This window comes from Leuciscus leuciscus (assembly GCF_965113295.1).
Source record: "Leuciscus leuciscus genome assembly, chromosome: 3".
In the NCBI taxonomy this organism is placed as follows: Eukaryota; Metazoa; Chordata; class Actinopteri; order Cypriniformes; family Leuciscidae; genus Leuciscus; species Leuciscus leuciscus.
The window spans coordinates 60234722-60249247 of NC_138727.1; the positions used below are offsets into that span (position 1 = coordinate 60234722).

A 14526-nucleotide genomic window follows, 5' to 3' on the forward strand; every position below is an offset into this window, starting at 1 on the left:
CCTGTATGAGCTCTCAGTATCAGACACTGTAACCTCCACTAGGTGGCGCTCTTTCAGTGTGATTAATGTAATATTCAGTCAGTGCTGATGGTGGGAGGAGCCAGTAAAGCTGATCATTACTGATAAAGAGCTGAAGAAAGAGGAAGGAACTAAAGCAGACAGATGTAGAGACAGAGAGATTCACACAGAGAACATTCAGCATAAAGAAGACTGAACTCAACTCACAATGAAGATCCTCCTCATCTTCTTCACTTTCTCCCTGATCTCAGGTCAGAGCTTTTCTCTTTCATCACTGCAGTAATGATGCTGTTTTCTGTTCATGAGGTTTCTGATCACAGTATCAATCTGATTGACAGGTGCAGTGAGATGTGTCAGTGTCACTGGATATTCTGGAGGAAGTCTTCTTGTTGGGTCATGGAAGCCTTGGCACAAAAACAATACTAAAAGCATGCAAAAGCTACAGAGTACAGCAATAATAACTCATAGAAAACATGATCAGTGGATTAATGAAGGAAGATTCACTTTATTTTGCAGTGATCATGGAAGCCTCGTGATTTACATTAGAGATCTGATCACACAAGATGCTGGAATTTACCAGATTGGTGTTCATGGCAAATGGTCCATTGATATGACTTTGAATGTGGAAGAAGGTCAGTCATTTTAGGATCAGAGTCGTTGTTTAGTAACTACTGGTCATTTATATGTGAAATATATATACATCGATATGACTTTGAATATTAAAGAAGGTCAGTGATTTTATACTGAGTTACTGGTCATTTCAAAACTTTTATATACTAAAAATACATTTCTTTATTATGTGAATTACAGATTCATGTTGTAACGTGTCAAAGAAAGTGATGGTGAATATTAGAGAAACTGCAACCTTCAGCTGTGAATATTCACAGAATCATATTAATGAGCCCAAGATCATATTCAAAGAAGGAAAAGACTCTATTGAGATGATCTACAGCACCTCGAAGAAGAAAGAAAGATTCAGTGTTTCTGATGACAGACATAATAAACTCATTACCGTGAGAATTACTGATGTGACTCCAGATGATGGAGGAGTTTATTTATGTGGAGTTTCAGCCTACAGACACTCGTACAGTTACGCTATTATTAATACTGTTCATCTGCATGTTATCAGTAAGTAAAACAAACTCTCAGTTTATATAATTTTTGGGCAAAATTGATTAAAAAGTGATATTTGTGATTGACAGATAAAGTGGGCGTGTCTAGAGTGACTGGCCACTCAGGAGGTCATATGATGATCAAGTGTGAACATCCTCAACACAAAACCAAGCCAAAATACATCTGTAAAGAATCAGATGAATGTTCAGAGAGGAAGAATCCAGGAGTTCAGGATGAATGGATGGAGAATGGAGATGTTTCTTTATATGACGACACCAGAGCAGGAGTCTTGATGGTGTTTTTTAGAGAGCTGAAAGCTGCAGATGCAAGAACATACAGATGTGGAGTGAATGTGTCTCACTATACTGAGAGCTTCACTGAACTTCAGCTGGACGTCAGAGACGGTGAGGAACCAGAAATACTTTATCATTTATAAGTTATATGTTTTTGTTCTGATCTTTATGTAAATTTGTCCTGGTTTATAGGTGCAAAATTTCCAAAGACAAAGACTGAATCTGCTCATCTTGGTGAAGAAGTCAACATCACCTGTCAGATCCCAGAGGAACATAAAGTTCATTTCTGCAAAGAGGATGATGATCACATCTGTCAAAACATCAGCACATCTGCAGTGACAGAAATGAGTCCTTCATCTGAGAGAAATGAAGAGAGAGTTTTTACAGTGAGCATCAGTAATGTGAGTGTGAGAGATGCTGGAGTTTACTGGTGTGGAGCAGAAACCAGAGACACACATTTGACTTTCATCTCCCTGACCACCAAAATTCAGCTCGACCTCTTCAGTGAGTGAATTCAGATTATTTCATTGTAGTAAATACAGTATATTCAGAATCATGTGTGTTAAATGTCTGTGTTTGTTTGCAGTGGCTCCAGTAGTGAGACGTGAAGGAGAATCTGCTGAGATCTTCTGCCCTTATGATTCAATCTATAAATCAAAGTCAAAGTCTCTCTGTAAGGGGAAGTGCTCCACTAGAGATAGAAATACTCTCAATGAGACTGTGAGAGAAGAGAAAGAGACCAAGACTGACAGATTGACTCTGAATGATGACGTCACTGCAAGTGTCTTCACTGGGACCATCACTGGACTGACAGCAGAGGATGCTGGGAAATACTGGTGTGCAGTGACATTAGAGAGAGACGTGAATTATCTTTACACTCATCTGATCGTCATCATGAACGAGGGTGAGGAAGGTTTATACATCTGAATATGTGAAACTATGGCTGTGAATTGATGTTCTCATATTTCTAATATGTCCAGAGCTGAACTTGACTAAGTATGAAGGAGACGACGTGTCAATCCAGTGCAAACATCATGATGAACATCAGAAATGCTTCTGCAAAGCACATGAACCCTCCATGTGTGTGAAGGATGGAGTTTCATTGGAGACGATCAGAGATGATCGATTCTCTTTCAGTGATGAAGCTTCTACTGGAGTCTTTACTGTAAACATCACTGATCTGAGAGAAGAGGATTCTGGGATATACTGGTGTGGATCTCACATCATCACTAAAGTCACTCTCACTGTTAAAAGGGGTAAGGTTAAAGTTTATTATTTCTCCATTGTCTTTGCGCCAGATTTAAATGTTAATATATTAACACTTGAATAATTGAGCTTGATCTACAGATATGGCAATGGGGGCCACTACAAAAACACACTAAGAAAAAGCATCGTCATATGTAAATATCCAATAGCCAAGACTATTTGGATTAAATTCAGTATCCACTGATATGCAGCTGCTTTCAAACAGGTCCTGTGCTTATTTATGTTCACGCTCTGTAGTCTGAAGACTGTGAAAGTATTGTAGACAATCGTGCTGCAACTGAAGTGATTGACAGCTTCAGTCATTATTATTTTTATTTTTTTTTATTTAACCTTTATTTAACCAGGTAAGCACATTGAGAACACTTTCTCATTTACAATGGCGACCTAGCCAAGATAAAAGCGTCAAGGTACAAAAGAACATAAAGTTACACATGTAATTACAAGACAAAATAGTACACTTAAAGCATAGAAATGCAGTATGCAGGTCAGCAGATCAAACATTTACAAATTTATATAAATAGTGCAAAAGATGTCAATATATTGAGGTAATGATTGGTAGATAAAGTAGCGTTGCTCTGTGCCATACAGTCAATAGTAGAAGTAAGTGTAGAGGTCTAATAAGGAGGTAATGTTGTCGGGTACAAAGTGACTATGCTTAGAACAATATGAAAGGTGGCAAATGGCAAAATAGCAAGTGACCATTGCTGGATGGGGAATATACAAAAATATCAAAAAACAAAAACAGAGACAGCTATGGTATATTAGAATGTACAAATATATTAATGGCAGAAGTGTGAGTCGGGTTAGCATGTACAATGGTCAGACAAAAGATTCGCTAATAGTAATTTGAAGGTGGATAACGGGACAATGGATTCAAGCTTCAGAGATTTTTGAAGTGTATTCCAATCATTAGCAGCGGAGAACTTGAAGGAAAGGCGGCCAAAGGAAGTACGGGCTTTAGTAGCAGTCAAAGTGATATACCTGCTTGAACAAAGGTTCATAGAGGGGGTAGCTCTAGAGATTAATGATCTTAGATAAGGTGGGGTTTTACACAGTAGACATTTGTAAATGAGATGATACCAATGTTTTTGACGTCGGGTATGTAATGAAGGCCAGCCGATTAGACTATAGAGGTTACAGTTGTGGGTATTATATGGAGCATTGGTGACAAAACGGATGGCGGTATGATATAGAACATCTAGTTTTCTAAGGAGAGAGATTGAAGCAGTTCTATAAATAACATCACCGAAGTCAATAATTGGAAGGATGGTCATTTTCACAAGGGCAAGTTTGGCTGGGAAAGTGAGAGAGGCTTTATTACGGAATAAGTTTTATTTTGGAGCTGATTAATGTGGGTCTGGAAAGAGATAGAGGAGTCTAACCAGACCCCTAAGTATTTATAGTTGTCTACCTGTTCTATAGCAGACCCATCTAATGTGGTGATGCTTATTGGGCAGGCAGGTGCAGTGTGAGATCGATTAAAAAGCATACATTTAGTTTTGCTAGAATTTAGAAGCAGTTGAAGGGAACGGAAGGAATGTTGTATATTATTAAAGCTTTCTTGGAGGTTTTTTAACACAGTGTCCAACGACGGGCCAGACGTCATTGATATATACAGAAAATGGAGTCGGCCCGAGAATTGAACCCTGAGGCACCCCCATGGAGACAGCAAGAGGACTGGAAAGTAGGCCCACTGACTTAACACATTGAAACCTGTCAGAAAAAATAATTTGTGAACCAAGCAAGGCAATCATTTGAGAAACCCAGGTTCTTTAATCTATCAATTAAGATGTTGTGATTGACAGAGTCAAAGGCCTTGGCCAGGTCAATAAAGACTGCTGTGCAATAGTGTCTTTGATCAATAGCAGTTATGATGGCATTTGTGACTTTAAGTGTGGCTAAAGTGCCACATCTGAAAACCAGATTGCATTTCAGAAAGTCTCTGATGCAATTCGAAATGGTGAATAATTTGTTTATTGATAATTCTTTCGAAGACCCTTGAAAGGCAGGGGAGGATGGAGATTGGTCTATAGCAATTTGGATCTAAACTATCCCCTCCTTTGAATAAAGGGATTACCTCAGCAGTTTTCCAATCTTTAGGTAACTCTGATGAGTTAAGAGAAAGGTTCAAAAGACTGGTGATGGGAGTATCAATGATTACCGCAGACAACTTTAAGAAGGAAGGGTCTAGATTGTCTAATCCTGATGATTTGAAGGGGTCAAGATGCTGCAACTCCCTTAGAACGTCGGCTATCTGGACATGGGCAAAGGAGAAACGTGGAAAGTTTTTACTAAGTGCTACAGAGGGTGAGGGGCTGTTAATTAGAGTCGGGTTCGCCAGATGAAAAGCACGACCAGCCATGGCAAAATGCTTATTAAAGTTCTCAACCATGGAGGGCTTGTCAGTGGTGATAGTATTATCAAGTTTTATTGCTGTGGGTAGCTGTACGGAGGTGTTCTTATTCTCCATAGTTTTTACTATATCCCAGAACTTTCTAGAATTAGTCTTGCAGATGGCAAATTTCTGTTTGAAAAAGCCAGCCTTAGCATTCCTGTCCGCCTGTGTGTATCGATTTCTGGCTTCCTTGAAGAGTTGCCGGTCTCGGGGATTGTTCAACGCTAATGCCATACGCCACAGAATTTTCTCATGTTGGCTAAGGGCGGTGAGTTCTGGAGTATACCACGGGCTGTATCTACTTTTAGTTCTGAGCCTTTTGTAAGGGGCATGCTTATTTAGAACAGCTAAAAAGGCACTTTTAAAGAATGACCAAGCATCCTCAACTGTAGGGATAAGGTCGATATCCTTCCACGGTACCTGGGCTAGATCAGATAAAAAGGCCTGTTTGAAGAAATGTTTTAGAGAGCGTTTGTTAATGATAAGAGGAGGCCTTTTGATTGCAGACCCATTACGGACACATGCAATTATGCAGTGATCACTGATATCTTGGCTAAAGACACCAGAGATGTATTTAGTGGGCATATTAGTTAGGGCAATATCTATGAGGGTGCCCTTATTTGCGGATTTTAAGTTGTATCTAGTGGGTTCGTTAATGATTTGCGTGAGATTGAGGGCATCAAGTTTGGAAAGTAAATTGGATGAAGCATTAAGCATGTCCCAGTTTAAGTCGCCCAGAAGTAAATAAAGAAGTAAAAGATAAATAGGGAGCAATCAGTTCACATAGGTTGTCTAGGGCACAACTAGGTGCAGATGGGGGTCTATAACAGGTGGCTACAGTCAGGGACTTGTTTCTAGAAAGGTGGATTAACCTATGTGTAGAGTGACAAAGAAACAGATTGCATCTCTAGGGGAGTTGTATAAACCAGTTGGACCAGTAAAGGTCTCGGCGAAAGTGGGGGAGGGTTAAAGTGGGTGTCTGAGCTATCATGACTGTCTGGTCTATGTTGCAATTGGACAATAAAAACTAACTCAAGTAACAATAAGCAAAACATGTTGACATGAAATGCACATAACATTAAATAAGTAAAAAATAAAATAAGCCCGCGCACAGATAACAACAGAGATGCTGAGTAGTAACGTGTCCTTACGGTATATTGGTGATCGGGGTTCTCAAATTCGATTCACAAAATCAGAGGAAAATGTTCATAGTGTCAAAAATCCAAACAGTAACGTTAGAGAGAAAGGAGAAGGAAGTTCCAAATCCTGCCAGATAGTCCAAGCGGGTATCACATCCAACAACATAATGTTGCTAGTGTGGACCCGCTAATCCAGGCAGCTAGTCCCGACAGCTGGCCAAAAGATCAGTTTCAAGGGTGAACATCACGTCGGAAAGGCACACTGAAAGCGTCGTTGTGGAATCCTATCGGCGGGGCACTCGCGATGGGCCTGCGGAGCTCCGAGAGAGCTCCGAGAGGACAGCGCTGGGGAGTGAGGACGCCTGCCAGCCAGCCGACCAGGCCGAGGTAGGCCTAACTCTGTTGCTACCTGCTACTACGGGGTGCTGTAATGTGCGCGGTTGCGGCTAGTCAGCTGAGCTAGGTAGTTGATGGCTGTTACTGGCCAGATGGTTGGCTGTAATAATCCAATAAATTGAGGAGAGGAGTGATCCTGTAGATTATTTTGCAATCGAGGGAGTCAACAAAGTAATAAAAAGATAGTCCAGGATGAATAAGGTGATGAAGCCCACTGGAGTGTGCATGGGAAGTGAGAGGACGCTGGCGCGTTTTGGCTGCCGCTTCTCACACCGGACGAAAAAGTTTGTTTGCAACTAAACGGTTTTACCTACTGACTTTGTTTGGTACCGGTGGTATCTGTTCCTGCCTCAAGATCTGGACTGTGTCTTTGCCTGGTCGCCGCATCTGCTGCCTGTCACGTTGTGACTCTGCTGTGACCACCAACAAGCTAGCTCCCGGGGTTGCCTTCGGCCCATCCCCGCTGTGTTCTGCTCGAGCAGTGGATTACAGCCCGGTTACTGGCCGCCCTGCACTCCGGAGCAGCCTGTCAGCTATGCGGCTACTGTTTATGACCTTCCTGCTGGCCTCTCTGCGGCTCTTGTCATCTACGGCTCTGACCATGGCGCTTCGATACACGTCCTTGCAGCTTCTCAGATTCAACCACCGCGCACCTCCCTCACTGGACATCACCTCTACTCTGCAACAACACTGTCTTCTCCGTTGTTGCCCTTATATCCACCGAGGCTCCCGTCGCAATCTTCTCTACTATTTCAGTGCCGAAAACAGTATTCCATCTTTCTGGTCCGGCCGTAGTTCACTCCCGCCTGGACACTGGCGCAACAACAACATCCGCATACGTCATCCACGCACTCTTCACTTGACTTCATCTAACCTCCTGCCCGTCTCAACCTCCGCCACTTGGATTTCACAACAAAAGCCTCTTAAGACAGCGCTATTCAATACAAGATCACTTAACAATAAAAGCTTGCTCCTCTGTGAATTCATTATTGACAATAAACTGGATTTTCTCTGTCTTACTGAAACCTGGCACAAACCCATGGATTACATTGCATTAAATCAGACCACCCCACCTGGATACTCCTTCATCGACAACCCCCGTCTGGACCGGCGAGGAGGTGGCATCGCAGTCATTCACCGCAGCAATATCTCCATCCGCCCCATCCCCATCCCAGTTGTATCCTCATTTGAACACTTGGCTTTCAGACTTCCTGGTTCCCAATCACTCACTGCTGCAGTCATCTACCGCCCTCCCAAAACTTGCCCATCATTTCTTTCTGATTTCACTGACTTCGTAACTCAGCTGTCCTCTATTTCTCCGTCCGTTCTCCTCATTGGTGACTTCAACATTCATATCGACTCTCCGGCAGCAAAATTCACATCTGACTTTTTGGACATTTTAAACTGCCTCAACCTCACCCAGCATGTCACTTCACCTACACATAATCATGGACATATCCTGGACCTGGTCTGTTCCACACCCTCCCTCATCATACATAACCTTTCATTGACCGACCTCGCAATTTCTTAACAATTTGGCCATCACCCTCCTACCGTCAAACACAAAAGAACAATTACATTTCGAAACCTGAAATCCATTAGTACCATCTCTCTCACCTCCTCCTTATCCCATGCCATCTCTACTTCTTCGCTTCCCTCTGATCCGATTGCCTCTGATCTAGTCAACTTCTACAACCACACACTCTCCACCTGCCTCAACCAAATAGCCTCCCTTAAAACTGCCTCAGTCTCCTTCTCCACCTCTGCACCTTGGTACACCCCAGATCTTCACATTCTCAAAAGACAAAAAAGACAACTTGAAAGGATCCATAAAAAATCCAGTCTCACTGTCCATGCCCAAGCCTACAAACACGCCATAACCACATACAATTTTGCTCTCAAAACTGCCCGGTCCAACTTCTACTCACAACTCATCCACTCAAATTCTTCCGACTCCCGCACCCTATTCTCCACATTTGCAAAACTGACCAAACCCAAGGACAATATAACCTCCACATTCACTACAGACAAATGCAATAACTTCCTGTCATCCTACCATACAAAAATCCATACCATACACTGTTCACTTGCATCCGCTTCCTCCGCTTCTCCTCCTTCTGAATATCAACTAACTCCGCTCACACACCACAGCTTTTCCTCCTTCTCTCCTCTGTCTCCCTCTGACACCTCCAAACTCCTCTCAACCATGAAATTATCCAACTGCCAGCTTGACCCGATCCCTTCTCCCCTCTTCAAAACCTGTCAACAAATCATCATCCCTCTCATCACCATCATCATCAACACTTCCCTTACGTCTGGATCTGTTCCATCCCTAAAACTTGCGTCCATCACACCCCTCCTGAAAAAACCTGGCCTCAACCCTGACAATCTGGACAAATTCAGACCCATCTCCAATCTCCCGTTACTTAAAAAAATTCTGGAACGCACCGTCAACACACAACTCCACCAACATCTCCACTCCTCTCAACTCTTCGAAACATTTCAATCCGGATTCCGTCCACACCACAGCACAGAAACAGCACTTCTTAAAGTCACAAATGATCTCCTCATTGCTGCCGACTCTGGTTCCATATCCATTCTCCTTCTCCTCGACCTCTCCGCTGCATTTGATACAATAGACCATACTGTTCTCCTCCATCGTCTTAAATCTCTTGGCATCTCTGGCACAGCACTTCTCTGACTCACCTCCAATCTCTATGACCGTCACCACTTTAGCCGCGTTTCCACCGCAGGAACTTTCCCCAGGAACTAGGAACTTTGGGCTGGTACTCGATGTGTACAGTAAGAGTTGACTGTCTGCAAATATGGAATTTAATAAAAAAACTGGTGGACTGGCTACGAGTTTCAGGCTTTATTAAGGGTATTTGTGGAAGAGGAAACTTTCTGTGCCTTCGTCCCAGCCATCTCACGGTCAATGTCCGCAATAGCTGATAACATACAAATTTTATATCTAACGTTAGCATTACGAGCTTACTGAACACACTTTATCAGTGCTCGTCTCTTTTCTGCCACAGCTTTTATTATTAAGTCATTATGTTTACACATTGTCATCTATTGATCGATCCAAACCATGTTACAAATTTACTATAACAGGATTGAAATAGCGCTTGAGGTTAGTAACAAACAACTATTTACAAGACTGTCACTATTTATGATTGATAGACAGGGTTCAGGCTTTTTTTAAGCGTATTTGCGAAAGAGGAAATTTTTGCGCGTTCGTCCCAGGCATCTCACAATAACTGATAACATACGTTGTCTAATTGTATACGCATACGAGCTTTCTGAACACGCTTTAGTATCAGTGCTCGTCTATTTTGTTTTGTTAATTACCTCGTTAGTAAACCAATACATAACTGCAGCACAGTTTGAATCTCCTCCATACTTATTATAAATGTGGCGCTCAAAACTGATTACTGTCCGTCGCAGACTGGGAGGAGCAGTTGCGCGCAGTTTACCTTCCCGGTACTTTAGACCGCGGTGTAAACGCAGAAAGCAACCGGTCTGGGGCAAAAAAAGTTCCTCTGAAAAAAGTTCCTGGGACAAATTGTTCCGGGTAATTTCGGTGGAAACGCGGCTTTTGTCTCTGTTAACAACTGCAACTCCCACACCTCCCCTGTCACCCATGGTGTCCCCCAAGGTTCCGTGCTCGGCCCACTCCTCTTCACCATCTACATGCTTCCCCTCGGTCAGATCATCCGCCACCATGGACTCCATTTTCACTGCTACGCCGATGATACCCAACTCTACATGTCCACCAAATCCATCACCCCGGCTATCCTCTCCACCATCACCAATTGCATTTCTGAAATTAAAACCTGGATGGACAATAACTCTCTTAAACTCAACAGCAATAAAACAGAACTCCTTATCACCGGCCCAAAATCTCTCCTCTCTTCTTTTCAGAACTTTACTCTCCTTATCGACGGACATAATGTCACCCCCTCCCTCTCTGTCCGAAACCTTGGTATCATAATGGACTCCACCCTCTCATACCGAACACACATCAACCATATCACTAAACTATCCTTCTTCCACCTCCGCAACATTGCCCGCTTTCACCCCTCCCTTACCCTGTCAACAGCTGAAATCCTCATTCACGCATTCATAACTTCAAGACTTGACTACTGCAATCCTCATTCACGCATTCATAACTTCAAGACTTGACTACTGCAATAGCCTTCTCTATGGACTTCCTACCAATCAACTACAAAAACTGCAATACATCCAGAACTCAGCCGCCCGCCTCCTCACCCACACCCGGTCCCGAGAACACATCACCCCTGTTCTCCAGCAGCTCCATTGGCTACCTGTTCATTATCGCATTCAATATAAGCTCCTCCTCCTCACCTACACGTCCCTCCATAACCTGGCCCCGCCCTATCTCACTGAGCTCCTGGAACAGCACCAACCCACCCGCCACCTCCGCTCAGCTGGCACCAACCGCCTTACCCCGATCTTCCGCACTAACCGCCGGACCTTGGGGGATCGAGCCTTCGCTATCGCTGCCCCCACCCTCTGGAACTCACTCCCTACATCCATTAGAAACTCCGACTCACTACCAAACTTCAAATCAGTACTCAAAACCCACCTGTTCAAACTAGCTTTTCCTTAGAACCCCTTTTGTTTTGTTTTGTTTTGTTTTGTTTTATTCCCCATGTGAAGCATCTTTGAGTGTCCAGAAAAGCGCTATACAAGTGTGATGTATTATTATTAATATTATTATGAGGATTATTTTTATAAAAAAAAGATTATAAAACGACGTGCACGTGTAAAACGTGTATCTCTTAGTTGTTCTCTTATAAGCACTGTGTTTGTGTGTTTTATTTTCAGATTTCTCCATGATCATCATTATTTGTGTGTGTGTGATTCTGCTGCTGATTGGTGGATTCACTCTGACTGTGTGTAAATTAAGACACAAGAGACGAGGTTTGATCATTTATTATCTGTTGAAACAAATTAATAATTAAAGTTATTTGAGTTTCTCTGTTCTGCTTCAATGAGCAACAGTAAAATCTCAATGAGTTTCTGTCTCAGATGCTGCTGTTCGTATCCAGTTTGATCTAGTTGGTCTATGTTTTACTAATTGATTCATTTTGTTTTGGGTAATTAGGAAGAGCCTCCACATCAAAAAAGAGAAAGAGGGAGCAAAATACATTGGTGAGTCACAGTGTGTGTGTGTGTGTGTGTGTGTGTGTGTGTGTATTAGGGGTGACCCCGAATAGTCGAAGATTCGATGCTTCGATAGGAGGAGCCTGATTCGACTACCGATCTCACGGTCGAATCTTCGCAGAGGTGTTATGAAACGAGGATCATGCCACTTTGGCTATATGAGGGTGCTCAATGTCTGATTTCACATAGAACTAGCTTTTATGTCAATACGTTAATATTCAGCCTATTATGATAATGCTGTAGGCCTATATAAAAATGTGCAAAGAAAGAAGCTTTTAATAAATATTTTTTAACGTGCGTGAATAAATCCAAACACCCCGTGACAGATTTAAGTTTCACTTTCAATCCGTGACCGACAGAGGAGCGTCTTGGCGGCAAGGATTTAAATCTTTAACAATGTCTGGGATAAGAAAATCTAAAGTGTGGATGTACACCATCAGAAAGGATATTCTCCAAGGCTGGATTTAGCATCAGGAAAACCATGATCGCACTTCTGCCGGCCAACGTTAACAAGTTTCACGCATAGACTGGGTTTCACGTTAGAATGTATTTTATCCGCGCGCACATTTTGAAAAGACTCCAACGGACAGACAGATAGAAAGACGTTCAGGATTTGTTCTCTCGATCAGGTACAAGTGATTTCAAAACTTTTCAGCCGGTTCTAATTTTATTTTTGGATGCTGTGAACATTTTTAGCTAAAAAGACTGCCTCTCCAGTTTAGCATTTATTGTTTCTGCAGTTAAAAAGACAAAGTTGAAAATTCTGGCTACTATCGTTATTTTAATAATTTCTTTATTTTTATTTTATTTATTAATCTGTCAGGGTTATCTAATCTAACTATTTGTGGCTTGTGTTTTGAATATATGTTCCCCTGCACTTTAGGCATTTTGCACACATTTGCTCCTCATCCTGTGACTTGATTCTGATTTATTTCGTTTTGCATTTTTATTTATTAGAAAGGTATATTCTGTTCTTAATTTAGTAAATTAATTGTTTATTTTTTCGGTGCATCGATGTTGTGCTGTAGGCTGGCCTGCTCGCACAGGTAATTTAGCCGATTTAATTTGATTTGCATGTGAAATGCAAATCTGCAGTGTGGCCTTTCTGGAGTTATTTATGTTATTTCTTAGTTTTATTGATCAAAAATGTTTTTATACATTTTCTTATATATCTTTGTGTGATTTTCTGTACATCGCGGCTTTGAAACGTTAAAGCCCCGCCCCCAGCCCCACCCCCATACACATGATTCGACTATTAGTCGACTATAGGCAAGACATGACGATTCTGATTCGACTATGAAAATCCATAGTCGGGGACAGCCCTAGTGTGTATATATATATATATATATATATATATATATATATATTGTGTTTTGTCCTTTTAATGTACTTTTTCCTCTCTATTTTTCATGTTCAGTCATCATGTGCAGACAGCAGACGTGATTGTCTCACAGATCCTGGATCAGCTCAGATTAACAGTCATGATGAACTACCCACAATCCTCTCTGATGAGCTCCTGTACGCATCTGTCAGTTTCCAGAAGCATGAAGAGTCTCTCAGTGAAGCTTCAGTCACTGCCAGTAAGAACGAGCTTTACTCTGATTACGCCATGGTCAATCACCGCATGAGACTCAACTAACTCACTTATAACAGATCACAGATCAGCACACATTACACCAGTATTGCTGATGTTTACAATTCATTGATACAATTCTCTTTATAATCCATAAATTAGTGTTAAAGACGTGTTTTATTGATCACGGTTGTTCAGTTCAGTCTGTTGAATCATGACACACTTTAAAGTTTCTATTGCTCATGTTTCTTCTTTCACATGTTTAAAATAGCAGTTGTGTCAGAGGTTTATTAGTGTGTGTAAAGAGTTTGTCATCTCAGTTTATCTGAGGGTGTGAATAAAACAGGAAATACAACACCCAAGTGACACTTCTATAAAATACTGTGAAGTTTCCACTCCAAATGCAGAGACGCGTACATTTAAAGGAGACATATCATGCTTTTAAATCGTTCCTTTTTACATATAAATCATACATGTGTGGTCTATATAAAGCGGAACTGCAATGCTTGGGTCTGAATTCCTCATTATTATAGCTCCACAGGCCCCTTTTCTACCCCTTTTCTGATGTGCGTCTGAGAGCAACTCGTTTTGGTGCGGTCTCTTTAAATGCAAATGAGACTTTTCATTCCCCGCCCCCTCTCCAGGTTGCAGAGGTGACACTCGGTTCAACTCCACCCCGTTCGGCCATTTTTGTAGTTTGATAGCAGAGATACGATTATCTAGCGGCACAGAAACTTTTTATTCACACGTTATTAACAAAATGTCAACAACGGAAGACTTGTCCATCCAGCCTTACATGTTCGAGCCAGAGTCGGAGCCGGAGCGAGATGAAAATGAAGACGACGAAGCTGCAGAACAACGTCTTCATATGGATGTATCGCAATGGTGTTTTACTGTATTTACACATGAAACTTTGGTCTTCCGACCTTTTACCACCGTGTCGATTTATTTTGATTAATATGTGCGAGGGAGAGAGAGCAAGACAGCGCCTAGTTTGGAGATGGTGAAGTCTTGTTTACACTTTCGCCTGGCTCCGAAGAGAGAGAGTGCGCGCGCGCGCGACCGGGTCTCTCTCTCTGTGTCACGGGTGACAAAATGCTGGGAAAAGCGGAACCTTTCTTTTCTCTTTCTATGTCCCCGAGG

General features: G+C 42.0%; 1 protein-coding gene across 1 annotated transcript; it reads left to right on the plus strand.

Moving 5' to 3' along the window:
• Positions 1-44: 44 nt before the first annotated feature.
• LOC309493676 (polymeric immunoglobulin receptor-like) lies at positions 45-13795 on the plus strand. The gene is made up of 9 exons (XM_082162866.1): positions 45-269; positions 357-650; positions 829-1146; positions 1221-1535; positions 1617-1928; positions 2011-2328; positions 2405-2680; positions 11472-11567; positions 13265-13795. The coding sequence occupies exons 1-9, from the start codon at positions 227-229 to the stop codon at positions 13447-13449; spliced, it is 2157 nt and encodes a 718-aa protein (XP_082018992.1). The 5' UTR covers positions 45-226; the 3' UTR covers positions 13450-13795.
• Positions 13796-14526: the final 731 nt, after the last annotated feature.